Source organism: Bos indicus x Bos taurus, chromosome 5, assembly GCF_003369695.1.
Source record: "Bos indicus x Bos taurus breed Angus x Brahman F1 hybrid chromosome 5, Bos_hybrid_MaternalHap_v2.0, whole genome shotgun sequence".
Lineage (NCBI taxonomy): Eukaryota > Metazoa > Chordata > Mammalia > Artiodactyla > Bovidae > Bos > Bos indicus x Bos taurus.
Window position 1 is genome coordinate 50,307,082 of NC_040080.1, and position 25,204 is coordinate 50,332,285.

A 25,204-nucleotide genomic window follows, 5' to 3' on the forward strand; every position below is an offset into this window, starting at 1 on the left:
TCAATACTGGGCACCCACCTAATAAACCACCTGCACACATTGTTCTGCTCAGGGTCTGCCTCTGGGAGAGCCTGACCCACACTGTCCCCTCTACTGAGAACGTTTCCCTGATTTTAACACTACTGTGGTGTCATGAGGACTTCTTGTCACATAAATGTCCACTTAGATGTCACCACTTCAAGGAAGCTTTCCCTCACTAGTCAACCTAAAATGGCCTCTGAGATACTATCATCTCAGCCAATTCTAATTCTTCACTCTGTGCTTATCTCTATCTAATATATTCCTTGTTTATTTATAAATTGTTATCCAAATTTTTCTTTCATCAGCCCCTATTCTTGGTCTGTCTTATCCACCACTGCATTCTCAGAGCCTAGAATAGGGGCCAGCAAACAGTAGGTGCTAATATTTCTTAACTTAGTTAATGACTGAAATTCTATCTTAAAAAATAAAGGGGATTGGAGGAAAATTTGAGGTTTGAACAACTTGATGCCTCTTGATAATAATAAGACTAAATTTTACAAATTTTCAAACCTAATTTGGCTCTGAAAACAGATTTTTTTTTTTCATAAAAACAAATCCACTGCCTGGCTTTGTGAATTGGAAGATGAAATTTCTTCTGGAATGACATATGGGACCTTTTATTTAGAAAAATAAATATTTTGTATAGACTTAGGTGCAGTGGGAGAACTAACTGACTATGAGTATATCAGGAAGGAGAGAAGCCCTATTTCAGGATGTCCTTGTGGGACTCAGAAGGAAGATGTCTGCTGAGTGATCCACAGTTGCTAAGGTTTATCCAGCACCCACTCTTCTCCAGACACTGTTCAAGCCCTCTGTACATACTCTTTGTGACTACATTATGAGGAAAATACTACTGCCATCCCCATTTTACAGGTGAGTAGACTGAGGCACAGAAAGGTGAAGGACCTTGCCCAAGGTCACACAGAAAAGCACAGCTGGGAGTTAATTCCTGGCAGTCTTCCCAGGTGGTGCTAGTGGTAAAGAACCCCCTGCTAATGAAGGATATGTAAAAGATGAGGGTTTGATCCCTGGGTTAGGAAGATCCCCTGGAGAAGGGCATGGCAACCCACTACAGTATTCATGCCTGGAGAATCCCACAGACAGAGGAGCCTGGCGGGCTGCAGTCCATAGTGCTGCAAAGAGTTGGACATGACTGAAGCAACTTCATACACATGCATGCAATCTGATGTAAGAGATTACACTATCGACAGCCTCTCTGTTGCCAGGCAAATGTCAGAAGATCACAGAAAAACAGATGTGAACAAGGTGATTTTCTTCTAGTCCCTTTCAAATTCTTCACTCTGAAATGTACAATGTGTTCAGATGATTAAACCAAGAGTGTCTGCTGATTTCTAGCATTTCTAGAAACTCTCACTCCCCAAGTCTTTTATGTTGATCCTTCACTCGATGTACTGGCATTGTGAGAATTTGTGTGGCCATAATTTGGGCAGAAGGGCATAGGGAGAGATTTGAAAAGAGTAGTAGAGTTTTAAATAAAGCAAAAAAGCAGCAAATGCAGCAAGAAAAGGAATGTAGGGACAAATTGAAGGAAACAAGCCAAAAGACTGGAAATGGAGCTCTTGAAAACAACCTTTGCTATCCTTGAAGCAAAACAAGCTGACTATTGAGACTCTTGTCGGAGAAGATTGAGTTGCATTCCTGAATGCTTTCTCCCAACATTGTTTTCCTCTCACCTGTAGGTGGATTTGTCAAAAGAATCTAATATGATTTGCTCATTAAAACCCATCTGCTTCCTTTTCTGATCTGGCCTCTCCATCTTTCCTGATTTTTCTCTTCCCTTTTTCTGAAGCAAAGACTTTGCAGTTAAAGTGATCCAGCCAGGTTCCTGCCTTTGCCACTTCATGGCTGTGTGTATTTTTGGATAAACGATTTAACTGCCTAAGCTTTCTTTTCCTCATCTGTAAAATGGGCATAACAACACCAACTTGACAGAATTGTAAGAATGAAATGAGACACTTGTACAAAGTGCCTAACATGTAGCCTGGCACACAATAGATTCATCCCTTTCTCTCTCCTTCCCCTTTATTCCTTACTTCCTTTGCCTTTGTGGACTGCACTGCTAGAAGCAGTAATAGCCCTTAACTGACAAAATCCTCTGAGGGGTGAGTGTCAGGTGTTCCTGTAGCCTTGGTGTTCAAAGCCAGAACATAATTTGTAAGTCAAGCTCTTAGAGGGGAATTTACCTGTATGTATCAAACATGAATGCAAACACTTAAACCACATCATTAACTGTTATATCAAGTCCAGGAATTCCAAACAGTAAAGGGAGAGCCACTCAAGTAGATAATTTGTATTCATGTTATTAATCAAAAAATAATTATAGTATGAAGTGTTAGTCGCTCAGTCATGTCCAGCTCTTTCATAACCCTATGGACTGTAGCCCACCAAGTTCTTCTGTCCATGGGATTTCCCAGGCAAGAATACTGGAGTTGGTTGCCATTTCCTCCTCCCGGGGATCTTCCCAACCCAGGGATTGAACCTGTGTCTCCTGCACTGCAGGCAGATTCTTTACTCTCTGAGTCACCAAGGAAGCCAATTGTAGTATAGTTGCAATTAATTATTAATTTATTGAGGGGTCATTGGTAAGGGAGAACAGACCTATGCCTTTATAACTGGCTGCAACATTATTTATTAAAATAATAGATTCTATTCAAGTCAATAACAGCCATGTGGAATCCAGTCCTTGTCAGTGTTTTGATGTGGGGAAAATAAGTCTACTCCCAAATAAAATAAACGTGAAAATTTAAATCTCCAGGCTATATCTAAGTTGAGTACTTTTTACACACCTGCAAATTAAACTGATTGCATACGGGCTATTGGGTGTCAAGTTACTATGACATTCCAACTGATATGCTGTGCTATTGGCAAGAAGACCAGTTATATGAGCTTTGCATCAAGAGAAAACTTGTTCAGAATGGAACTTACCATTGCAGAGTAGCAGGAGTGGAGTGGGGCTTGGATGCTCTGTTATTTTCTTTTTCTTCATCTGTTAAAAGAAAAAGGAGTGAACTTCAGTAGGAAACCAATGGGTGTTTCAGCTCTCCCAAGTTTCAAAAGACTATACTGTCCTCAAATGTTGATGCTTTGGGAGCAATGGCATTTTTGCTTTTTCAACATAAGAGATTTATCACACTTCAACAAGAAAAAAAGGAGAAACTGACTTTTACAGAAAAATCTTATATCAATTTGTATTTTTATTTGATATAATACATTACAGTATGAAGAGCTATCTCCATCACTGAATAGTATGACTGCACTCCTCCAAATCCTAGAGACATGAATGTTGGTTAACTTAAATCTATCATGGTAATTTTATATCCTCTAACACCCTGGTAGATTAGGTGGGGCGTGTGACATGGTGATCTGGACTATCAGATTAAGAAGAAGCCCTGTGGAACTTTTGGGAAAGTTTTTTTTTTTTTCCTAACAAAAAGGAAAAAGGGCCTTGATTTCAAATTTCTGGTCTCCAAAACTGTGGCGGGGGGGGGGGGGGGTCTGCTTTTGAAAGAAAGAGGGAGAGAGAGAGAGAGAGAGAGGGAAAAAGGAAGAAAGGGAGGAATGGAGGAAGGACAAAAGGAAAGAAAAGAAATGAAAGGAGAAAAGAGGGAGAAAGGGGAAGGGAGGGAGGGAGGGAAAGAAACAGAAGAGATACCCTGGTCTGGCCTACTTTTGAATGTGGCTGTGAGTGGACATGATAACTGGAGTGAGGTAGCAAACTTTCAACTGGGAAAAGAGCAGTCTGAGGACAAATTCAATGCCAAGGAAGTCAGAGAGGAAAAGGGGAAAAACCTGGGGATTCTGAATATCATGCTGTGCCTCTCATTCAGTTCAGTTCAGTTCAGTTGCTCAGTCGTGTCCGACACTTTGCGACCCCATGCCTCTCATTAACCGACCCTAAAAATCCCTGCATCTTTGTTTGGTGAGATAATACAATTTTCTGTGTTAATAAAACCTCTTTTCATTGGTTATTCACTTCCCTGCCTCCAAAACCATCCGAACTGTACAACACTATTATTTCTACACATATCCACATTCATCTCTCTGACTTGAGTATCTTGCTTAAGAAGATCCCACTTAAGAGGGCAAGGATGCCTGATTTCAAACTAAATTACAAAGTTATAGTGATCAAAACAGTAGAACACTGGCATAAAAACAGACACAGATAAATGGAACAGAACAGAGGCTGAAATAAACTCACATGCACAGTCAATAATTTGTGACAAAGGAGCCAAGAACACACAATGGCAAAAGGACAATCTCTTCAATAAATGGTGTTGGGGAAACTGGATAGCAATATGCAAAAGAATTAAACTGGACCACTGTCTTACACCATATAAAAAAATTAACTCAAAATCAACCAAAGGCTTGAATGTAAAATCTAAAACTATAAATGTCCTAGAAGAAAACATAGGCAATAAGCATCTTGACATAGGACTTGGCAATGATGTTTTTTGGATTTGATACCAAAGGAAAGGCAACAAAAGCAAAAATAGACAAGTGAGATTACATCAAACTAAAAATCTTCTGCACAGCAAAGAGAAGAAACAGCAACAACAAAATAGGCAGCCTACCAAATGCGAGAAAATATTTGCAAATCATATGTCTGACAAGGAGTTAATATTCAGAATATATAGAGAACTCAACAACCCCTAAACAATCTGATTCAAAAATGGGCAGAAGATCTGAATAGACATTTTTTCCAAGAGATATATATGTGGTCAATAGGTACTTGAAAAGATGCTCAACATCATTAATCATCAGGGAAATGAAAATTAAAACCACAATGAGAGATCACCTCACATTTTTTAGGATGACTGTTATCAAAAAGACAAGAAATAACAAGTGCTGGTGAGGATGTGGAGAAAAGAGAATCCTCATGCACTGTTGGTAGGACTGTAAATTGCTGCAGCCACTATCGAAAACGGTATGCAGGTTCATCAAAAAATTCAAAATATAACTACCACATGATCTAGCAATTCTGGGCATTTATTTGAAGAAAATGAAAACACTAGTAAGAAGAGATATCTGCATCCCACGTCTATTGCAGCACTATTTACAATAGCTAAGATATGGAAACAACCTAAGCGTACACTCACAGATGAATGGATAAAGAAAATAGTTTACACACATATATATACATGAATATTATTCAGCCATAAAAAGAATGAAATCTTGCAATTTGCAACAATAATGATGGACCTTGAGGGCATTACACTAAGTGAAATAAGTCAGAGAAAAGACAAATATCATACGATTTCACTTATATGTGGAACAACAAAAAACTTATAAATAAAGAGAACAGATATAGACTGGTGGTTGCCATGGGTTGTGGTAGGGGATGGGGGAAATTGGTGAAAGGAGTCAAGAGGTATATACTTTCAGTTATAAAATAAATAAGTTGTAGGAATGTCACATACAGCATGGTGACTATAATTAACAGTACTCTCTGAACATTGCTAAGAGAGTAAATCCTAAAAGTTCTCATCACAAGAAAAATAAATTCTGTAACTATGTATGATGATGGATGTTAACTGGATTACTGGGGTCATCATTTTGTAATATATACAAGTATCGAATTATTATATTATACATCTGGAACTTTATATAGTGTTTTGTATGTCAATCACATCTCAATTTAAAAAAGAAGAAAGCAGAATGGTATCTTAGTCATCTTTGTGTTCCCTCCAGCCAGTGCCTCCCATTGGCACTTAATTAAATAGTTGAGTCTGCCTTCCACAAATGTCTTCAACAATCTTAAAAAAATAGCACAAAAAGGAACATAAACATATGAGTCTCATAAGAACGTAGGTAAGTAGATGCAAAGAGCAATACTCAACCTCAACTGTTCACAAAGAAATAAAAAGAAAACAGTGAGGCACAACTTTATATCTCTGAAAACAACAAAAATTTTAAAAATAATAATCCCCAAAGCTAGGGTGCAAACGGTCAAATTGACAGTGTCACACTTCTCTGAAGGTAGTGGTAACTGGTACAATAGTTTGGTAAGTAATTTTGCAGTGATATTGACAGCTATCTAAAATATTCAGTCACTTGGCCCCACAACTCAACTCCTAAGAATTACACTAAGTAAATAATTGAAAGGAAGGCTGTGTTAAAAAACAACAGCAACTGCATTTTTTAAATAAGGAAAAATATATAAACATCCTAAGTATATCTCTGTCCAGCTTGTGCTGACTCATGATTTACATTTTTGTTTCCCCTAGAATTGGCAGGATTTTTTTCTCTGAAAGTGAAAGTTACTCAGTTGTGTCTGATTCTTTGCGGCCCCATGAACTATACAGACCATGGAATTCTCCAGGCCAGCATACTGGAGTGGGTAGCCTTTCCCTTCTCCAGGGGATCTTCCCAACCCAGGGATTGAACCCAGGTCTCCCGCATTGCAGGCGGATTCTTTACCAGCTGAGCCACCAGGGAAGCCCAAGAACACTGGAGTGGGTAGCTTTTTTTCTCTGCTTTTTAAAATTTCAGCACATCAATCAACATGGGTCACAAAAGATCTATATTCTAAAATCAACTCAAAACCTTACTGGCCATGATTGAGAAAAACGCCTCAACCTCTGGGCTTTATTTTTTATTCACTTGTAAACCTAGTCATTTTAAAGGGCTATTGAAGGGATCCTATTAATTAATTCAACAAAAATTCATTATATATCTAATGTATGCCAACTAGACACTGAGGATAAAGAAATTAAGCTCTTGTCCTAGAGTCTGGTTGGGGAAAGAGACAAACAAACAGTAGCGAGAGAAATCAGGTTCAATAAGAAGTGATAAATGCTGTGATGTGGGTAGGCAGAGAGCATATCACCAACCCAGATGGCATGAAAAAGCAGGGCCAATCAAGAGAGACTTCCTAGGAGAAACCCCAAGTAAGCTGAACCCTGGACTGGGCCAGAGATGGGAACAGATGTCAAGGAAGGTGAGATAAAGTCAAGAGTAGGGTGGAGAAGGTGAGGGGATAAAACCATGGGGACTTGAAAAACCAGGCCACCTTCCGAGAAGCAAGGTGGCTGAGGTCCTGATCAAGAGGTGGAGGGGTGCAAGGGGGCTGGAGAAGTGCTATGACATCTGGTAATCCCCTTCAAGCTTTAAGACAATCTCTGGTCTCTAAACTCACGGTAATAATAATAATGCCTGTCTTGAAAGGTACTAGGGAAGACTGAGTGAAAGGAACTCAGGGACTTCCCTGGTGGTCCAGTGGTTCAGAATCGCCTTGCAATGAGGAGGACGCTGGTTTGATCTGTGGTCTGGGAACTGAGATCCCATGTGCCTTGGGGCAGCTGAGCCCGTGCACCACAACTACTGAGTCCATGAGCCCATGTTCTGCCATAAGAGAAGCCACCACAATGAGAATCCACAACCAGAGAGTAGAACTCAGAGCTAAGAGCTAGAAAACGTCAGTGCAGGAGCTGCATAGCAAAGGCTGCCCTGGGCTGCTCTGGCTCCGAGGCCTTGGAGCGTCTCTGTTCAGCTGAAATCTACTGCAGGAAGCAGGCAAGGGAGGCTGCCTCTCTGCTCGGGAAAATTTACGGGGGGCAAACACAAGCGCACTGACAGGGACCCTGCACAGCAAACGCACAGCAGGGGACAGCACAGCTCCAAAGAGGAAGTGGCGTTTGAGCTGACCTTGAAGAGATGGTCAGAATTTAAAACATAGCTTTGTTTACTGTTTGCAAAAATAATACGTTTATCTTTTTTTTAATTTCGAAAATACATGGAAAATGGAAATCTCTGGAAACCCAAGTACCTCTCAATAGGACACAATTGTCAGCTCTTCATCCTATCTACTGCCAGTCTTTTTTCGGTGTTCTCTTTTACACCCAAGTGCACACACACAACACACCTAACTTAAGGTAAGTGAGGGTCACAGAGCACGTCCTTGTATGTGCTTGTACACTTGTACACTGTCTCTCTCAGTCACCCTTACAGGGACAGGTCAGATTTTGAGACGGGGATGCTGAGGGAGGGGGTGCTCCGGGGGGTGAGGGGGAGGGCAAGCAGAACGCAGAAAGGCATGGGGGAGGGAAAGGCAAGTGGCCCATTGTCGGAGCCAGAAAATTTCCCCATACCAGGATGATACCCTAGTGCTTCCTGTTCAGGGGATGCATGTAAGCTCAGTTGCACAGTCCTGTCTGACTCTTTGCAACCCCATGGATTGTAGCCCACCAGGCTTCTCTGTCCATGGAATTTTCCAGGCAAGAATACTGGAATGGGTTGCCATTTCCTATTCCAGAGGATCTTCCTGAAACATGGGTCAAACCCTCATCTCCTGTGTCTCGTGCTGTAGCAGGTGGATTCTTTACCACTGAGCCATCTAGGAAGCCCATTCAGGGTTACCTATCTCTGTTGTATCAGGTTTTTTCCCCTGACTAAACTTTGTTAAGGCCCCACTTCCAATACCAACCACTGGTAAGAGAATTGGCTTTGAGGGCAGGCAGACCTGGGTTTGAGTTCCAACTTTGTCCTCAACTCTGTGAGAGCCTAAGCAGTCACTTGACTCATCCAAGTTGGAGGGCCCTCGCCTAAAACATGAAAATCATAACTGATGTCACAAAGATTGTTTGAGGATTAAATATCACAAACTATGATTAAAAAAAATACCAGAAACATTTAAAAAGAGGACTGTAAAAATACTGATAGCATTCACCAGCTAAGTACTTAAACCAGGCACTGTATACCACTTTTCATTTGCTATCTTATTTTGGTCCTCCAAACAGTGTTAAGAAGTTGTTTTATATTCTTTTATAAGTAAGGAAACCAAGCTTTGCATAAGGCTGAAACACTTTGGCCACCTGATGCGAAGAAATGAATCATTTGAAAAGACCCTGATGCTGGGAAAGATTGAAGGAGGGAGGAGAAAGGGACAACAGAGGATGAGATGGCTGGAAGGCATCACCGACTTGATGGACATGAGTTTGAGTAAACTCCGGGAGTTGGTGATGGACAGGGAGCCCTGGTGTGCTGCAGTCCATGGGGTCGCAAAGAGTCTGACATGACTGAGCCACTGAACTGACTGAAACACTTGTAGGAAGCCATGCACCCCATGAATGGAGACTGGACTTCCCTCAATGATGGACATGAGGTGGCTACTGAAAGCATTTAGACCAGAACTAGTCTACCTGGAGCCAACAGGGACCCTTGGCTCAGTCATCAAACAGAGGCCTCCAACCTCTGCAGGCACTTTCCCTCCAGACCCCTGGCGACTTCATTCCCAGCATCTTTTCCTCAAAGACTGTGTGCGTCACACTCAGGCATCACCCTCTTATCTGATGGCTCTCAATCCTAATTCCCCAGAAGTGCTGGAGAATGTACTCATTCATCAGATATTTATTGAGTATGTTCCAGCCCCATGCCAGGGGCAAAAGGGAGAGAAAAAACAGACATGGTCTCGACTCTCTTGAGCTCAAACTGTCAGCCAATAAAATGTAAGTCTTGGACAAGAGCTGAGAAGGCAGACCCAAGAAGCTATGGCAGCACCAAGTAGGGGTATAAGCCCAGGCTTGGGATCCGAAGGAGCAGCAGGAGCCAGCTAGGCAAAGAGGACAGGAGAGCATGTTTTAGAAAAATGAACATAGCCGTGGTTGATAGAGACTTTTGGAATTAGCCTTGCCAAGTACCTCTTCATTTTAACAGGCAGAAATGCTTCAAACCAAATAAGATGCACCCTGTAAGGCAGAATTCCAAGCCGACAAGGTTCCTGGAGCCATTCATGGCCCACACTGGGCCATCCGCCCTCCAGGCCCACATCGCTCGTCCTACCAAAGCCAGAGAGCAACATCGGCTTAAAATTCCTCCCACTGAGATGCTGCCCAGTGCCTGGTCTTCTCTCTGCCCCTCCATTCTGCTCCCACTTTGCAGTTTTCATTCCTAATATCCCCGTCCAGGGAATCCTGGTCCATTTCCCAGTGGTGAGCACCTCTACTCCCCTTCCTGGATCTATGCCCTAATATTAACTTGGCAGTCAAATTCCCAGGCTCAGATCCTGGCTCCATCACTTGCTGGCTGTGTGACCTCAAACAAACTTTTGGTGCCTTAGTTTCCTTATTTGTAAAGTAGGGGTAATAACAATTCTAAGCACTAATTGTGAGAGTTAACTAAACCACTCCTGGCCCAAGGTGTGCACTAAGTGGTCCCTGGTACAGTTACAGTTGTCACTCCTCCAGAGAGGTTGTGCACCCGCCCTGCCCTGTCCTGCCCACAGGCCTGGGTTTGGCAAGTCCTGCAGCTGGGACAGTTATCCACTCTGTACCCTGGGCTCCATAGCACCCTGGCTGGTCCCTAGTAAAGCTCTTGTCACGGGGTGCGATCACTACATGCTGATCAGTGCATCTGCCTTGGGGGTTTGTAAGCTCTGCGGGCACAGACCACAATCACCATGGTATCTCCAATACCTACACATGGAAGGTATTTGTGGAACGAATAAATGGCTAAGATAATACCACAATCAAAAGCTGAGTCTACCCATCTGATTGCAGCAAGCATATAAAGTAACAGTACTGCTTCCCTGGTGGCCCAAATAGTAAAGATTCTGTGTGCAATGTGGGAGACATGGGTTCAATCCTTGGGTCATGAAGATCCCCTAGAGAAATAGCTATGCAGTATTAGTATTCTTCACTGGAGAATTCCATGGGCAGGGGAGCTGGCAGGCTACAGTCCATGGAGTCACAGAGTTGGACACAACTGAGAAAATAACACTTTCACTTTCATCATGGAATGTTCACTGGGGTCTTATAACATGCCAGGTACTGGGCAAAGCTCTTCACATTACTGCATTTAATTTTCATAGCTTCCTGAGACAGTGAATAATTTAATGAATGTGAAACATCAAATACTTGATACATTCTTAGTGCTTAGTCAATGTTAGGTTTAATTATGACTATTATCCCCTTTTACAGAGGAAGAAACTGAGGCTCAGAGAGGTGAAGTGCTTTACCTTAAGTCATACAGTTTAACAGTGGAGCCAGGAGAAGGACCCAGGCTAAAGGACACCCCAACCTCCCTGAACCCCAACACTTATGAGCCTCATTCTCCCTTCAAACCTGTAGAACTGAACTAAAGACTTTTAGGGAACATATTACCTACCTAATCATTTGTCTTCTGCCTCTATGCTGGCTGAATTCACAATATTTGGGAACTCTATTTTAGAATATTTCTTGCCTAGAGCTGGTGTGGCAGCGTTTAATATGGATGGAGAACGTTTCTAAATTAATTACTTCTTTTCAAATCCCAGGAAAGGTTCAAATTTATGTAAGCCTCAAGTTTCACTTCAAAGTTCTAATTCTATTTCCTTTCATTATACTAATCAGGCTGCACCTGGCCAGACCTCACCTGTTGGGAACAAATGGGGCTGCCAAACATTTCGTTCCCCTTATCTACTTCCCTTCCAGCCCCTCCAAAGAGCACCAGCTGATGATCAGGGGGCCTGGACCAGGCCTTTGGCAATGGGCATCAGCCCCTGGCAGCAAACCCTTCTCCCCGTGGGAATGGGGCTAAGTCCCAAACAAGACTGTGATGTTGGCAGCACCGCTCAGAGGGGGCCCCACACCTGCTTCCTTTCACCTCCTCTGGGTAAATTCCTTCATAATCTTGGAGCAGGAAAGAGCCTTTCTAATGTTGATACAAAGCCCAAAGTCATACGAGGAAATTTTGAGAAATTTTACCACATGAGGAAAATCTAAAGTCTCTAAGTGGGGAAAAAAACCCACACCGTAAGTACTCTCTTGGGAAACTTGCAATCATACCACAGACAACAGTCTCACCTCCCTCCTCTTTTATTAGAAAGAGCTCCAATAAGACCAAAAGGAGGGCTTCCCCGGTGGCTCAGTGTTGAAGAATCTGCCCTCCAATGCAGGAGACACAGGTTCGCTCCCTGACGGGGGAAAATCCCACATAGCATGGAACAGCTAACCCTGTGGGCCACAATTCTCGAGCCTGTCCTGTAGAGCCTGGGAGCCGCAACTAATGAAGTCTGAAAGTTCTAGACCCTGTGCTCGGCAACAAGAGAAGCCACCACAGTGAGAAGCCTGAGCACTGCAACTAGAGAGCGGCCCCTGCTCACCACAACTAGAGAAAAAGCCCGTGCAGTAATGCAGACCCAGCACAGCCAAAATTAAATAAATAAATATTAAAAAAAAAAAAGGAAAAGACCAAGATACATGAGTGGTGGAAAATGCAAATGTTCCTGAAATGTGAAAAGACAATCGATTTCAATGAAAATGAACAGTACACCAAAATGCCATTTCTCACTTATCAGATGGGCAAAAATCCAAACCACAGTCACAAAACTCTGGTGTGAAGCTGTGGGAAACAGATGACTCCTATCTTGCAGGGAGAATGCAAAATGATGACCTCCCCCAATATGAAAAGACATTTAACAGAATCACTGAAATCCTACATGTCCTTTATCCAGCAGTCCCACATCTGTGAACAGATACTGCCACTACTCCTGGACACATGGGAAATGACCAGACACAAGGTTATTCACTGCAATTTGGCTATAACAGCAAAAGTGTAGAAAACAGCCCAGTGCTCATCTAGTTAGCTAAATGACATCACAGTGGAATACTACACAGCTGTGAAAAAGAAGACTAAAAACAAGAAAAGAATGAGAATGCTCTCTCCATTCTTACAGTCTAGGATTTCTAAAAAAAGCTCGTCACAGCAAAGTGTATTTTGCTGTGTGCTATTTTTTGTGTGTAAGAAAGTGGCAATAAAAGAGAAAATGGAAAAAAAGAACATATATATGAATGTTTGTTTGCATAAAGAAATCAAATGCTGGAAGAATATACAATAAACATTGGAAATGCTTGAAGAATGCATAATAAACAAATATGCTTCCCATTAGGAAGCTTAGAAGGGAAGATCAGGGAGGGACCTAAAGATCCTATTGGGGAGGGAATATCAGAAGGAAGAACCTCTTCAAATGGTTAAAATGGTCCTGGAGTGCCAAAAGCTGAAAGTAAATTATAGATATGGATTGTAATCTAGCATGGCTGTACAGTGTTTTGCTTTGCTAAAAACAATTACTTAATAAGCACTCACCCCACTCCAGTACTCTTGCCTAGAAAATCCCATGGATGGAGGATCCTGGTGGGCTGCAGTCCATGGGGTCACTAGAAGTCGGACACAACTGAGCGACTTCACTTTCACTTTTCACTTTCAGGCATTGGAGAGGGAAATTGCAACCCACTCCAGTGTTATTGCCTGGAGAATCCCAGGGACGGGGGAGCCTGGTGGGCTGCCGTCTATGGGGTCGCATAGAGTCGGACACGACTGAAGCGACTTAGCAGCAATAAGCACTCAGTAAGCACTTATGATGCCCCAGGCCTTCTATATTAAGTGAGGCCCAGTCCATCAGACATGCTCCTTTCCCCTCAGGGACTGACAGCTGTGGAGGGAGTAAATGGAGGTGCAGAAGGGCTTGGCAGTGGGCTTCATACACGAAGGAGGAACTACCTAATTCTCCACAAGGAGAGGACAGATAGACACTCAGGGGGCAGAAATGGCAATCTGTAGGGACACTTGCCTGGCAGCCCAGTGGTTAAGATTCTGAGCTTCCAATGCAAGTTTCGATCCCTGGTTGGGGAACTAAGATTCCACATGCCATGTGGCACGTTCAAGAAAATATTAAAAAAAAAAAAAAAAACAGGGCAGCCCATGATGGGTATGGAGGCCAAGGAAGGGCAAGAGTTGGAGGTTGTCTTAAATCATAACCTAAGCACTGGGCCTCCTACGCCTGCCTGCAGGGCTGCACCTAGGTTCCCAGCCGGGACTAACCCTGCAGGGTTCATCCCACATGGGCAATCCAGTCTTTGAAAGCCATCCTAGATGGACTCTCTGTGGCACGCCTCCCACCCCAGACCTCTGGCTCTAAGCCCCTGTCCTTGCTCTAGGAGCTGTCCCAGAGCCTTTCTGCTGTTGGCGGGGCTGGGGGCTTTTGCCTACAACTCCATGGGAATGTGGACCAGTTTAACCACATTTCTCTGGAACTCTCTCTTATGGAGTTAGAAAATACCAAACTGGATGATAACCAGACATGCCAAGTCGGGGGAGAGAAAAGTAAATTACACCTCTCTAGCCCTGGAATTCAATGGGATTTTAATGTTAATAATGAGTCGCAATAAGTGGTGACCCACTGTGACCCCAGTTCTATGCCACCATGCTGTTGAATTCCAACTCTTCCTGTCCCTGTGCTTTAAATATCCCCCTTCACCACCGGTCTGTCAGTAATGCCAGGATAATGAGCTGGTGAAGGGTTAGGAAGGGTAAGGGAAGCAGATGTTGCACGGGGCAGGTGGGAGGGAGCTGCCGAAGGGTCTGACAGTTGTTAGGAGTTGTGAAAGAGCGGAGGGAACAGGACTTCGTATGGACTGTCACTCATACACACTCACACACACTCACACACACACACACACTCACACACTCTCACACACGCACAGTCTGATAACTCTTGGAGATGCAGGGAAAACTCTAGACATCTGCCCAGGATCTAAGATAGAGGCTGAAGTCATTTGATTTAACTATTAAGGAAATGGTGACCTGAAGCCTAGAAGACGGGCCCATCAGGGTTACAGGACTGTGTAGTCATTTGTTCTGTTTCCCACGGAGGGAAACAGGAATCCCAAGGAATCCCACTGGGTTCCTGCTCTTCGGACCCATCCCATCACCCCAGTCTGTCCAGTTCCCTCCGTCCCACTGATATCACCCTGGGCTTCAGCCTCGTCCCCTTACCTGGGCCAGGTGGGAGCCTCTGAAGTGTCTTCCTGGCTCCAATTCACCTGCAGAGAACCAAACTCACCTTCTGAAAACTGGGGTCTGACACGCCTCCACTCAGCCCCTGCAGTGGCACCGTAACTATGCAGCTCCAAACCCCTCGTCAGAATCCAAGTCCCTCACCAACTTGGTCCAAACTCTGCTCCCCAGTCCTGGTTCCCATGACCCTTCCATCTCTCTGCTCAAGACAGTGTGGAATACTCTTGAAGTTCAAAACCTGCCTTGTGGGTTTTTGCCTCCCAGTCCTTTACTTAAAGGAACCACATGGATCCTAGGAGACCCAACTCAAACGCCGCCTCCTTCAAGATGCCTTCCCTAGTCATTTTCCAACTGTGTGACTGATCCCAAACTTCAGCATGCATTCTAATCACCTGGGGGGTTGTTAAAATGCAGAGTGTGCCTCAGTCAGTCTGGAGCGGGCCTGAGACTCTGCATTTCTAACAAGCTTCCAGTGAGGTCATACTGGAATCCAGGAACATACCTGGTATGACAAGGTAGAACATGCTGCACAATTCAAGTGGAATTTATCACATACAACCTTGCCTTACTAATATGCGAACATGCACCTTAGCTTCCCTTCTGGAATGAAAATTCTTTGAGAGCAGGGGCCTACAGAAGAGACAGCTTTTTTTTTAAGAGGTAAGAAATGTTTTAAATATTTATTTATTTATTTGGCTGTACCAGATCTTAGTTGCAGCAGGCAGGATCTAGTTCCTAGACCAGGGATTGAACCTGGGGTAGAACATCACAGACAAACTGCTGTAAACTAAAGAAAAATATCTTTTTGTCTGAAACAAAAAGACACACTTCGTTCAAATGAGTAAAAGTAAGTCTGATGACTAACTTTTAGAAACCAGAGAACCATGCAATGAAAACTTTAAAGGGTTGAAAGGGAAACAAAAATCTTACCAAACTAGAATTCTATATTCAATAGCAAAAATATCTTTCAAAAATAAAGGTGAAGTAACAATGGTTTTTGTGATCTATACTACTCTGTATGGCCCTACCAAAAATAGTAAAGGAATTTCTTTGGGTTAAAGAAGTAATGATCCCTGAGCTTCCCTGGTGTCCAGTGGTTAAGACTCTGTGCTCTCAGTGCAGAGGTCATGGGTTTGATCCCTGGGCAGGGAACTAGGATCCTGCAAAGATTCCACATGCCGCACATTGCAGCCTAAATAAATAAATAAAGTTATGAAGGAAACGAAAAAAGTTATCCAAGATGGAAACATGGACTTGCTGACAAGGATGAAGAGCCCTGGAAAGGGTCAATGTGTGAATAAACATCAATAAATATTGACTAATATGTAAGACAATGGTAAAAATGTCTTACAGGGCTTATAACATAGGTAGATGTAAAACACATTAAAGCAATGGCACAGATGATGGAAAAGTGTTAGATTAGGTCAGGCTGTGAGAGTGTTCATGCCCTGTATTTGAAGTGGGGGAAGGATTCATGTGAGGTAGACATGAAAGGAAGGGTGCAGAATGTAATCCCTGAGTGAAACACTCTACAAGAACATCTAGTTGGAGAGTTAGCAGAGAAAAACACTTTAAAATATTTACCTGTGTTAATCCCTCCCCCCAAAAAAAGGAACAAGGGAGGAATAAAGAAATAAAGTCAGATGGGAGGAATAAAAACTAGATAGCAAGTTTGCTGATTTAAGCTCAACAATGTAAGTAACTATATTACATTAAAATGATCTGAATATTCCAGTTTAAGATAATCTGACTGGTTTTTTAAAACTATATAAAAAATCCTAATATTGAATTCAGAAAGGTTGAAAATAAAAAGACAAAGATATACCACAACAATCCCAATAAAAAAAAGAAAGCTGGTATAGTTATAGTAACATCAAATAAAATAGACAAGAAGGCAATAAGTATTACTAGCCATAAGGAGATGCTGCTGTTTAGTCACTAAGTCCCATGTGACTCTTTTTCAACCCCATGCACTGTAGCCCACCAGGCTCCTCTGTCCATGGGAGTCTCCAGGCAAGAATATTGGAGTGGATTGCCGTTTCCTTCTCCAGGGGATTTTTCTGACCAGGAATTGAACCCAAGTCTCCTGTGTCTCCTGCATTGGCAGGAGGATTCTTTACCATTGAGCCACGTGGGAGACCCAGTATAAGGAGGGACATCATTTCAACAAGAGGATTCAACAATCCTAAATTTCTAAGAAATGAATACTTTAAAATATGTAAAGCAGGAATTAACAAAACTGAAAAGATAGGTAATCACACTGTAATACCTCTCTCAGTACCTTAGAGACAACATCAAAATCTATAGGGATATGGAACATCTGAAAAACATGATTAACAACCTGATCTAATTGATACCTGTAGGATATTCATCCAAATGTGGCAGAATACTCATTCCTTACAAGCATACGTGAGCATCTGCCAAATCGAACACATGTTTGGACAAAAACCAAGTCTTACTAATTTTAAACATTGAAGTCATACAGAATATGTTCTGTGACCATGGTGGAATTATAACAGCAATCATATAAAGTTGCCTAGTAGAAAGGCAACTAGGAAATCCCCAAGTTTTTAGACATTAAGCAATAGATTTCTAAATAAATCATGGGTAAAAGAACAAATCACAATAGGAATTAAAAAATAAGTTTGACTGTATAATAATGCATGTATGACACCAGAAAAATTATGTGATGCAGTTAAGTAGTACTTGGAGGAATTTTTATAACTTTAAATGCCTACCTTAGAAAAAATTGAAAATCAATGATCTAAGTGTCTCACAATAGAAAAAGGCAAAAAATTGAACTCAAAGAAAGTGCAAGGGAGGGAAACCTAGAGGTAAGAGCAGAAGTACATGAAATTTTAAAAAGGTGTAAACTGAGAAAAGAAAGTGAAAAGTTACCAAAAATTAAAAACCTATACATAAGAGCTAAAACTATAAAACTTTCAGAAGAAAACAAAGTTACCAAAAATCAAAAACCTATACATAAGAGCTAAAACTATAAAACTTTCAGAAGAAAACAAAGGAAAACCTTCATGACATTGGATTTGGCAGTGATTTCTTGAATATGGACACCAAAGCACAGATAAAAGAAAAAATAGATGTCCAAGTGGAAGGGGACATGGGTAAACCTATGGCTGATTCATATTGATGTTTGATAGAAACCAATGCAATACTTAAAGCGATTATCCTTCAATTAAAAATAAACTTAAGACAAAGAAAAAATAGATAAATCAGACTATGTTAAAATTGAAAACTGTGCATCAAAGAGCACAATCAACAGAGTAAAATATTTGCAACACAAATATCTGATAGTGGGTTAATATACAAAATATGTAAAGAACTAGCAGTTGGGAAACTTAAATAGACATTTCTACAAAGAATAAGACAAATAATCAATAAGCACATGAAAGAAATGTTCAATATCATTCATCATTAGGGAAGTTCCTACAATTCAACAACCACAGAAATAAACTATCTGATTTTAAAAAAATGATCAAAAGGACTTCCTTGGTGATTCAGTGGTTAAGAATCCGCCTGCCAACACAGGGCACACAGGTTTGATCCTTGGTTCAGGAAGATTCCATATGCCCCGGGGGAACTAAGTCCATGGGTCACAGCTACTGAAGCCCATGTGCACCCTGGAGTCCATATGCTCTTCAACAAGAGAAGCCACCCCAATGAGAAGCCTGTGCACCACAGCTAGAGAATAGCCCAGCTTGCCACAGCTAGAGAAAGCCTGCATGCAGCAACAAAGACCCAGCATAGCCAAAAATAAATAAATAAAATTTTCAAAGTTCACAAGCTTTATGTTTCAAAAATGGCTGAAAGACTTGAATAGGCAATTACTCCAAAGTATACATAATACAAATGGTCATTTAGTACATGAAAAGATGCTCAACATCACTAATCATTAGGAAACTATAAATCAAAACCACAATGAGATATTACCTTATACATTAGAATGACTATTACCAAAAAAAAAAAAAAAAAACAAACAGAAAATAACAAGTATTAGCAAGAATGTTGAGAAATTGGAACTCTAGCACATTGCTGGTGAGAATGTGCAGCCACCATGGAAATACAGCAGTGCCTCAAAATAGTAAATATGGAATTACCATATGATCCAGCAATTTCGCTTCTGGTTATATATCCAAAAGGACTGAAGGCAGAACTCAATCGGTTATTTGTTCACCTGTGTGTATAGCAGCATTATTCACACTAGCCAAAAAATAGAAATAGCCCAAACGTCATCAATGGATGACTGGATAAACAAAATGTGGTGTAGACACATACAGTGGAGTGTCACTCAGCCTTAAAAAGGAAGCAAATTGTGATACACGCTACAACATGGATGAATATTATGCAAAGTGAAATAAGTCAGTCACAAAAGGACAAATACTATGTGATTCCATCTATATGAGATTCTTACAGTTAGTCAAATTCATAAAGAATAGCAGAAAGTAGAGTAGTAATTGCTAGGGACCAGGGGGAAAGGGGGATGGAGAGCTATTGTTTAATGGGTACAGAATTTTAGTTTGGGGAGATGAAAAAAGTTCTGGAGATGGATCATGGTGATGGTTGCACAACGAGGTGAAAGGCCACTGAATTATATACTTAACATGGTTAAAATGATAGATTTTACATCAGGCATATTCTACCACATTAAAATAAACGTTAAAAAAGAATGTTCAGAGATGCTTAAGCTGTCAAAAACTTGAAGCAAATTTAAATACCCATCAACATGTAAATCGATACATACACTGTGATAGAAGCATACAGGGGAGTACTATGCAGCAATGAAAAAGAAAACCTACCGTGACATACAACACTATGGCTAAATCTTCCCTGAAGAGTCCCTGAACCTATGAGAAAACTGAACTGAGGAGATGCACTTTACCAACTAAGAAAGACATTCTGTCGCTGTTGGAAATGACTTTATAATAAGCTGCCCCCTTTTTATAGTGCTTTAGGGACAAATACAAGTCCCAAGTTGTCTTCTGCTCTTAATATAAGATACCCAGGAGCCCTAGCCTGACATAACGAACACAGCAATTTATATCTTTCCATCAATTCCAATTCTCTAGTTCAAGATGCAGGAAAAATCGTTACTTTCCAACACCAAAGACATTTGCGACTTTAAAACAACAGTCCCATGATACACTCCTTTAAATCCGTATCTATGGAGAATGGCCTTTCCCATTCAAAGTCCACATTTTCCCACTGGAGCATCACTGAGATGGAATCTTTAGGGACTCAGACAATGAGAATGTGTAAACAGCAAGTTTTTGCTATGGCCTCAGTTTCCACATCCATCTGAATGCATTGAACTCCCTCCTGGAGGATATTATAAGGAAGGCTTGGGTATTTCATAAATGGCTGGAAAGCCTCTTGTTTCAGGTAACATGACCTAGTCTAGCGTTCCAGATGCACCATTCCTCATCAGAACACAGCCCATAGCCAGGACGTCATGGAAGATTGAGTTTTAAGCACTTACTTTCATCATTAGAAACATTCCCCAGAGATGTGTGGTTGGAATAACGCTTGTTTTCACTTTCGTTGAGACATCTTTCAATCCAGCTCTCTAAAAATGAAAAATAAAGAAAATCACACTGTTGGTGTTTGCAAAGAGACAGGAACATCATCAATGCACTAGGTTTAAACGCCCATCAACTTTCATCTGAGATCTGCCCAGACTGGAATTGGATTTAACATGAAGCCCAGTATGCACCATTGCTGATGAGATTTTGCTGAGTAGCTTGGAGGCAAAATGGTAATTCAAAGCTCCACTTGAGTATTTCTTGGCCAAATTCAACTAATTTTGGAGTATTAGTACCAACTGAGTGTCCACAGAGAATTATCTTTCTTCAAAAAGAAGATATTAATATATTCCTGAGAACTAGTTTGTAAAACAAAATTTGGTCAGCTGAATCACTGATGGTTTGGAGACTTGTGAACTAGCAGCAGAACCCTTAGTTCAAAAGAAAACAAAAAGAAAAGCAGATACAACCCTGAAGGTTCTGGTTGAAGCGGAGGGCAGGGAAACTTGCAGTTTCCTCCACCCCTACTCTGTCAGTGACCCCTGAAGGGGCTCTTCCAAGCCCAGACTGAGACTCCACAGGAGGAGGCTTCAGAAGGTCTGGAATAGTTACCTATTATTTTATTTATTTAAATTTACTTAGCTGACTCTGTGGGCCTCAGCTGTGGCACACAGCATCTTCAGTCTTCCTTGCAGCATGTGAACTCTTAGTTATGTCCTGTGGGATCTAGTTCCCTAACCAGGGATGGAACCCAGGTCCCCTGCACTGGGAGCGCGGCATCTTAGCCTTGGACCACCAGGGAAGTCCCTCCATTAGTTTTAAAACCGAAAGACCATAGGAATTTTTTTTAAAAATCCAATTCCAAACAATACAAATGTACTTTCCATGAAGTAGCATAATGCTTTTTCTATGATCTAGAGAATCCACTATCGGTTCATTCATTCATTCAACAACATCAGCTAAGTACATCAGTTCTGCTACAATGTTTGTTTTGAAACCACAAATGTGTTCAATGCAAGTGATACATTAGGGAACCATTTGTGCCTAGCACAAATTTTCTGTTTGCTTATGCTTGATTTCTTTCTTAGAAAACATTAAGTGAATGCAGAAACTGCACATAGCTGAACTGAGCCCTGTTCAGTTCAGTTCAGTTCAGTTCAGTCTCTCAGTCATGTCCGACTCTTTGTGGCCCCATGAATCGCAGCACGCCAGGCCTGCCTGTCCATCACCTGAGCCCTGTAGGAATATGCAAAAGGCACACGTGCTCACACCTCAAACACCTACCAGCTATTTGAGTTTACTGCATGGGTTGTGAGCCACAGATAGACCACGTTCCACCATTTCACAATAACACACAAGCTGTGGCCCTACCAAAGTCCACTTCCAAAAGTAAATTTCAAGTCTTTTTCAAGGTCAAGTGCCATACTTATTGTATTTATATGCCTCTTAACCATGTAACATGTGTAAAACTGTGCCATCCTTTTTATTAGGGTCCTATCTTTTTCCCCATGCGTCACTGACAAAGTTTTTAAGCATTGTGCCCCTAGTTTATTATTCCAGTGAATGCTGTGCTTTTTGTTGTGCAGTTTTGTAGAATGGTGATAACTCGGGGGGATGCATATTAGTGTTAGAGCAGAACTGATTACACCTATGAATGTGTGCTTTTGAACAGTGCTGTCGCCTGCTGCCTTCTTTATAATATGGGAGCTGGCATTTACTGAACCCCTATTTTAATATTAACATACTTCATTGAATTCTGACCACCACTCTCTGAAGTAAGGATTTTCATCTCCAGTTTCCCTAGAGAGCAACTGAAGCTTAATCGAGTAATGTGACACCTCATAATTCAAAGAGCCAAGGAAAAGTTCATTACTTAGTAACATATTGTTAAAGGAAACCACACTAACACTGGCTCCTGAGCAATGTAGTGAGGGGAAAGCAAGCGCCAACAGCAGAGAGAAATGTTGGGGTTTTGGTGTGTATTGTATGTTTCAACAAACTGCTTTTTTAAAAGCTGCTTCCACAATTGTAGCAGAGAAATATCCAAGGAGTGGAACAGGCACCAGCTTGTTAAGAGGATATGGAAATCTGGTATTTCTAAGGAAACAGGGAGCAGCTGAGAGATTCAAAGCATTAAAACGCTACCCCCTTCCAGATAGCAAACGTACAATGTAGAAACAGCTTGCAATGGTTTCAAAGCTGTGATGACACAGGGTAGGTGTTTGTCATCACATCTTATGCAAAACCACATCTGGATACAAATCTCCAGAATTCTTTTCAGAATTCTCCAGAATGTCTCTACTCAGATCTTCTAACCCTTTCAAGTCCTGGCACATTTTCCCTGGCAACAGCCGTGGCTGATGTCAGATGGCGTCTCATGAAATTTGTAGTCCCTCCCTCCACCTAACCATATCACCAAAATCCATTTCTATTGTTCAAGGCCAGCCCTTGGTCTCCCTAGCTAGGTATGCACACCTACTCACTGTCACGTACCCGTGGGCACACACATTCACAAATACACCGCCACTATCCTTCGTCAGTAGAAGGGAACACCCTCACCCATTTGCCTGTGCCAGAATCAGGCTTGTTATCATCACTGTCACTCCGCAAAGGGGCCTATTCTTGCAGATGGTAATCCCCAGCCATTGGAAGGGGGAGCCCTCTCTGAGAGCTCACTGCAACATTCTGGAAAGGAGCTGGCTCTGGTCACCAGGTGGGTCAAGAGATGCAACAACTGTCCACAAGAGTTCAAGTCAAGTAAGAGCTGTCCTGAGGGCAGTCCCTCTCCCCGACACTGGCTAACCCTAACCCTGGAGAGAGATGAAAGCAAAGTTACAGGAGGGAGAGAGGGGAGAGAGAAGAAATCTCACCAAGTACTCCTTTCCCCCATCCATTGCCCCCACTCAGACCTCTCTGACCCACGACTTAAGCTTGTGTCCACTCCGCTGCCCAGCTCTGCTCCCTGGAGCAGCGCAGAGTAGGTCTGGTCTCTGAGGCACATGTCAGATACAGGAGGAAGCCACACGTCTTCATTTTTTTCTAGTCAAAATGGACCCCACTTGTTTCAGCACTTTCTTGGGAGAAATTGTTCCTCTACTTTTTAGCCATCCAGTTCTCCTGCTTCTGGCATCTTCTATTTAATCAACGTCTGTTTGGACATGAGGGGCTCAGTGAGCTCTGAGGGTTCAGACGGGGTCTAAGCTGTGCCAGGTCTGGCAAACCATCACCTCTGTTGTTCTAGACACGGGGGTTTCCAGAGCATTCAAAGGTCTTGCATTCCAGATTGTATGAACACAACATTCTGAAAAATCTATAGAAGCCACAGGCCTTGGAGTCACAGGTGCTTTCTGAGCTTTGTCTTCTTCCCTAGGGGGACCCTTAATAGTGCCATCTGCAACTCATGTCCCATAGTCAGGTTGCTCCATAGGACTGAGAGGCCTCTATTCAGGTCACCTGAAGGAAACATTACATACTTTAAAACTATTACTAATGGGTTATGGTCTTACAAAGGTCAAGAATTAATCAACCAGAATGACAGGCATATTGAATGTTTAATGAAACACTGCATTCATCTGTCTTACTCATTTGTAGATTGTGTGTGTGTCCGTGCTCAGTCATGTCCAACTCTTTGTGACCCCCATGAACTGTAGCCTGCCAGGCTCCTCTGTCCATGGGATTTCCCAGGTACGAATACTGGAGTGGGTTGCCATTCCTTCCTCCAGGGGATCTTCCCAACCCAGGGGTCAAATCCTCCTCTCCTGTGTTTCCAGCATGGGCAAATGGGTTCTTTACCACTGAGCCACCTTGGAAGCCCTCATTTGTAGATTAAGGGGCTTAACAAAGGCCACCATATTCTGAGCTCTTATGGGTCAAGCATTATGTAAATGCATTTGGTACACCATCATACGTAATCCTCATAACAGCCCTACAAGACAGGTTCTATCAATATGCCCATTTTAGAGAGCAGGAAACTAAGGCTCAGAAAGATTAGATGACTTGTCCAAAGTCATCCAGCTAGTAAGAGGAGGATCAGCATTCACACTCAGGTCATAACCACAGTGCTGTCTCTCTAAGTGTGCTCTGAGCTCTCCTTATCCCATATCCCATACGGTCTCCAGAACACATTGCCAGTATTGCAACAATGATCACAGTCTGCCTTGTATTACAACTTGTGCTAAAACTCAACCTACATATTACAATTTTTGCTAAGTTCATTTACATGTTTCTTTGCAAGGCTTTGTTTTACATAACAGGCTCCTCAGTTCAGAACTTAAACATCTTAAGAATGCAGTCCATTTTATTTTATTTCTCTTGACTCTCCACTAGTGCCTGGTATAAAGTTTTTCCTATAGACCGGCTTCAACGAACATTATGTTATTGACATGAATGATATAAAAAAATGCACACTGTGTAAGGAGATATATCCACATGTCTATAGAATTTCTTAATCGCTTTCTTTTCTATCACATACAGCATAAAAAGGACAACACATCAAAGGCAATTTTCCAAATAAAGAAAAATTCAACAAAAATGTATTTTGTCCCATGTAGATCAAGAAGCTGTAGTCAAGTGAGTCTGATATAAACATGAATAAGACTGGTTTCTGCCCTCTAGTTGCCATCAAAAAAAACAAGGCGGATGCTCCTCCATCAGCTTATGATTGCTGGGACCCTGTCATTTTTGTTCACCTGTGCCCAGGAGCTGGCACTCTGCCTGGGTGCATAGATATAGTGCAATAAATATGTTGTTGAAAGCATTACTTTTTTTTTGAAAAACAACAGTAAGTTCCTACAATGTGCCAGATACTATGTGAGTTTTTACATGTGTGGAAAAGTCATAAATTAAAACTCAGGACA

General features: G+C 41.9%; 1 protein-coding gene across 2 annotated transcripts in view; it reads right to left on the minus strand.

The window, feature by feature from the left end:
• RFX4 (regulatory factor X4) overlaps positions 1-25,204 on the minus strand; it is a 172,319-nt gene that overhangs the window by 123,729 nt on the left and 23,386 nt on the right. For both annotated transcript variants that reach the window (XM_027541886.1, XM_027541887.1), the window contains exons 2-3: positions 20,306-20,392; positions 2,968-3,028 (exon numbers count right to left, since the gene is read on the minus strand). In XM_027541886.1, the coding sequence (XP_027397687.1) occupies positions 2,968-3,028; positions 20,306-20,392 (148 nt within the window). The remainder of the gene's footprint in view (positions 1-2,967; positions 3,029-20,305; positions 20,393-25,204) is intronic.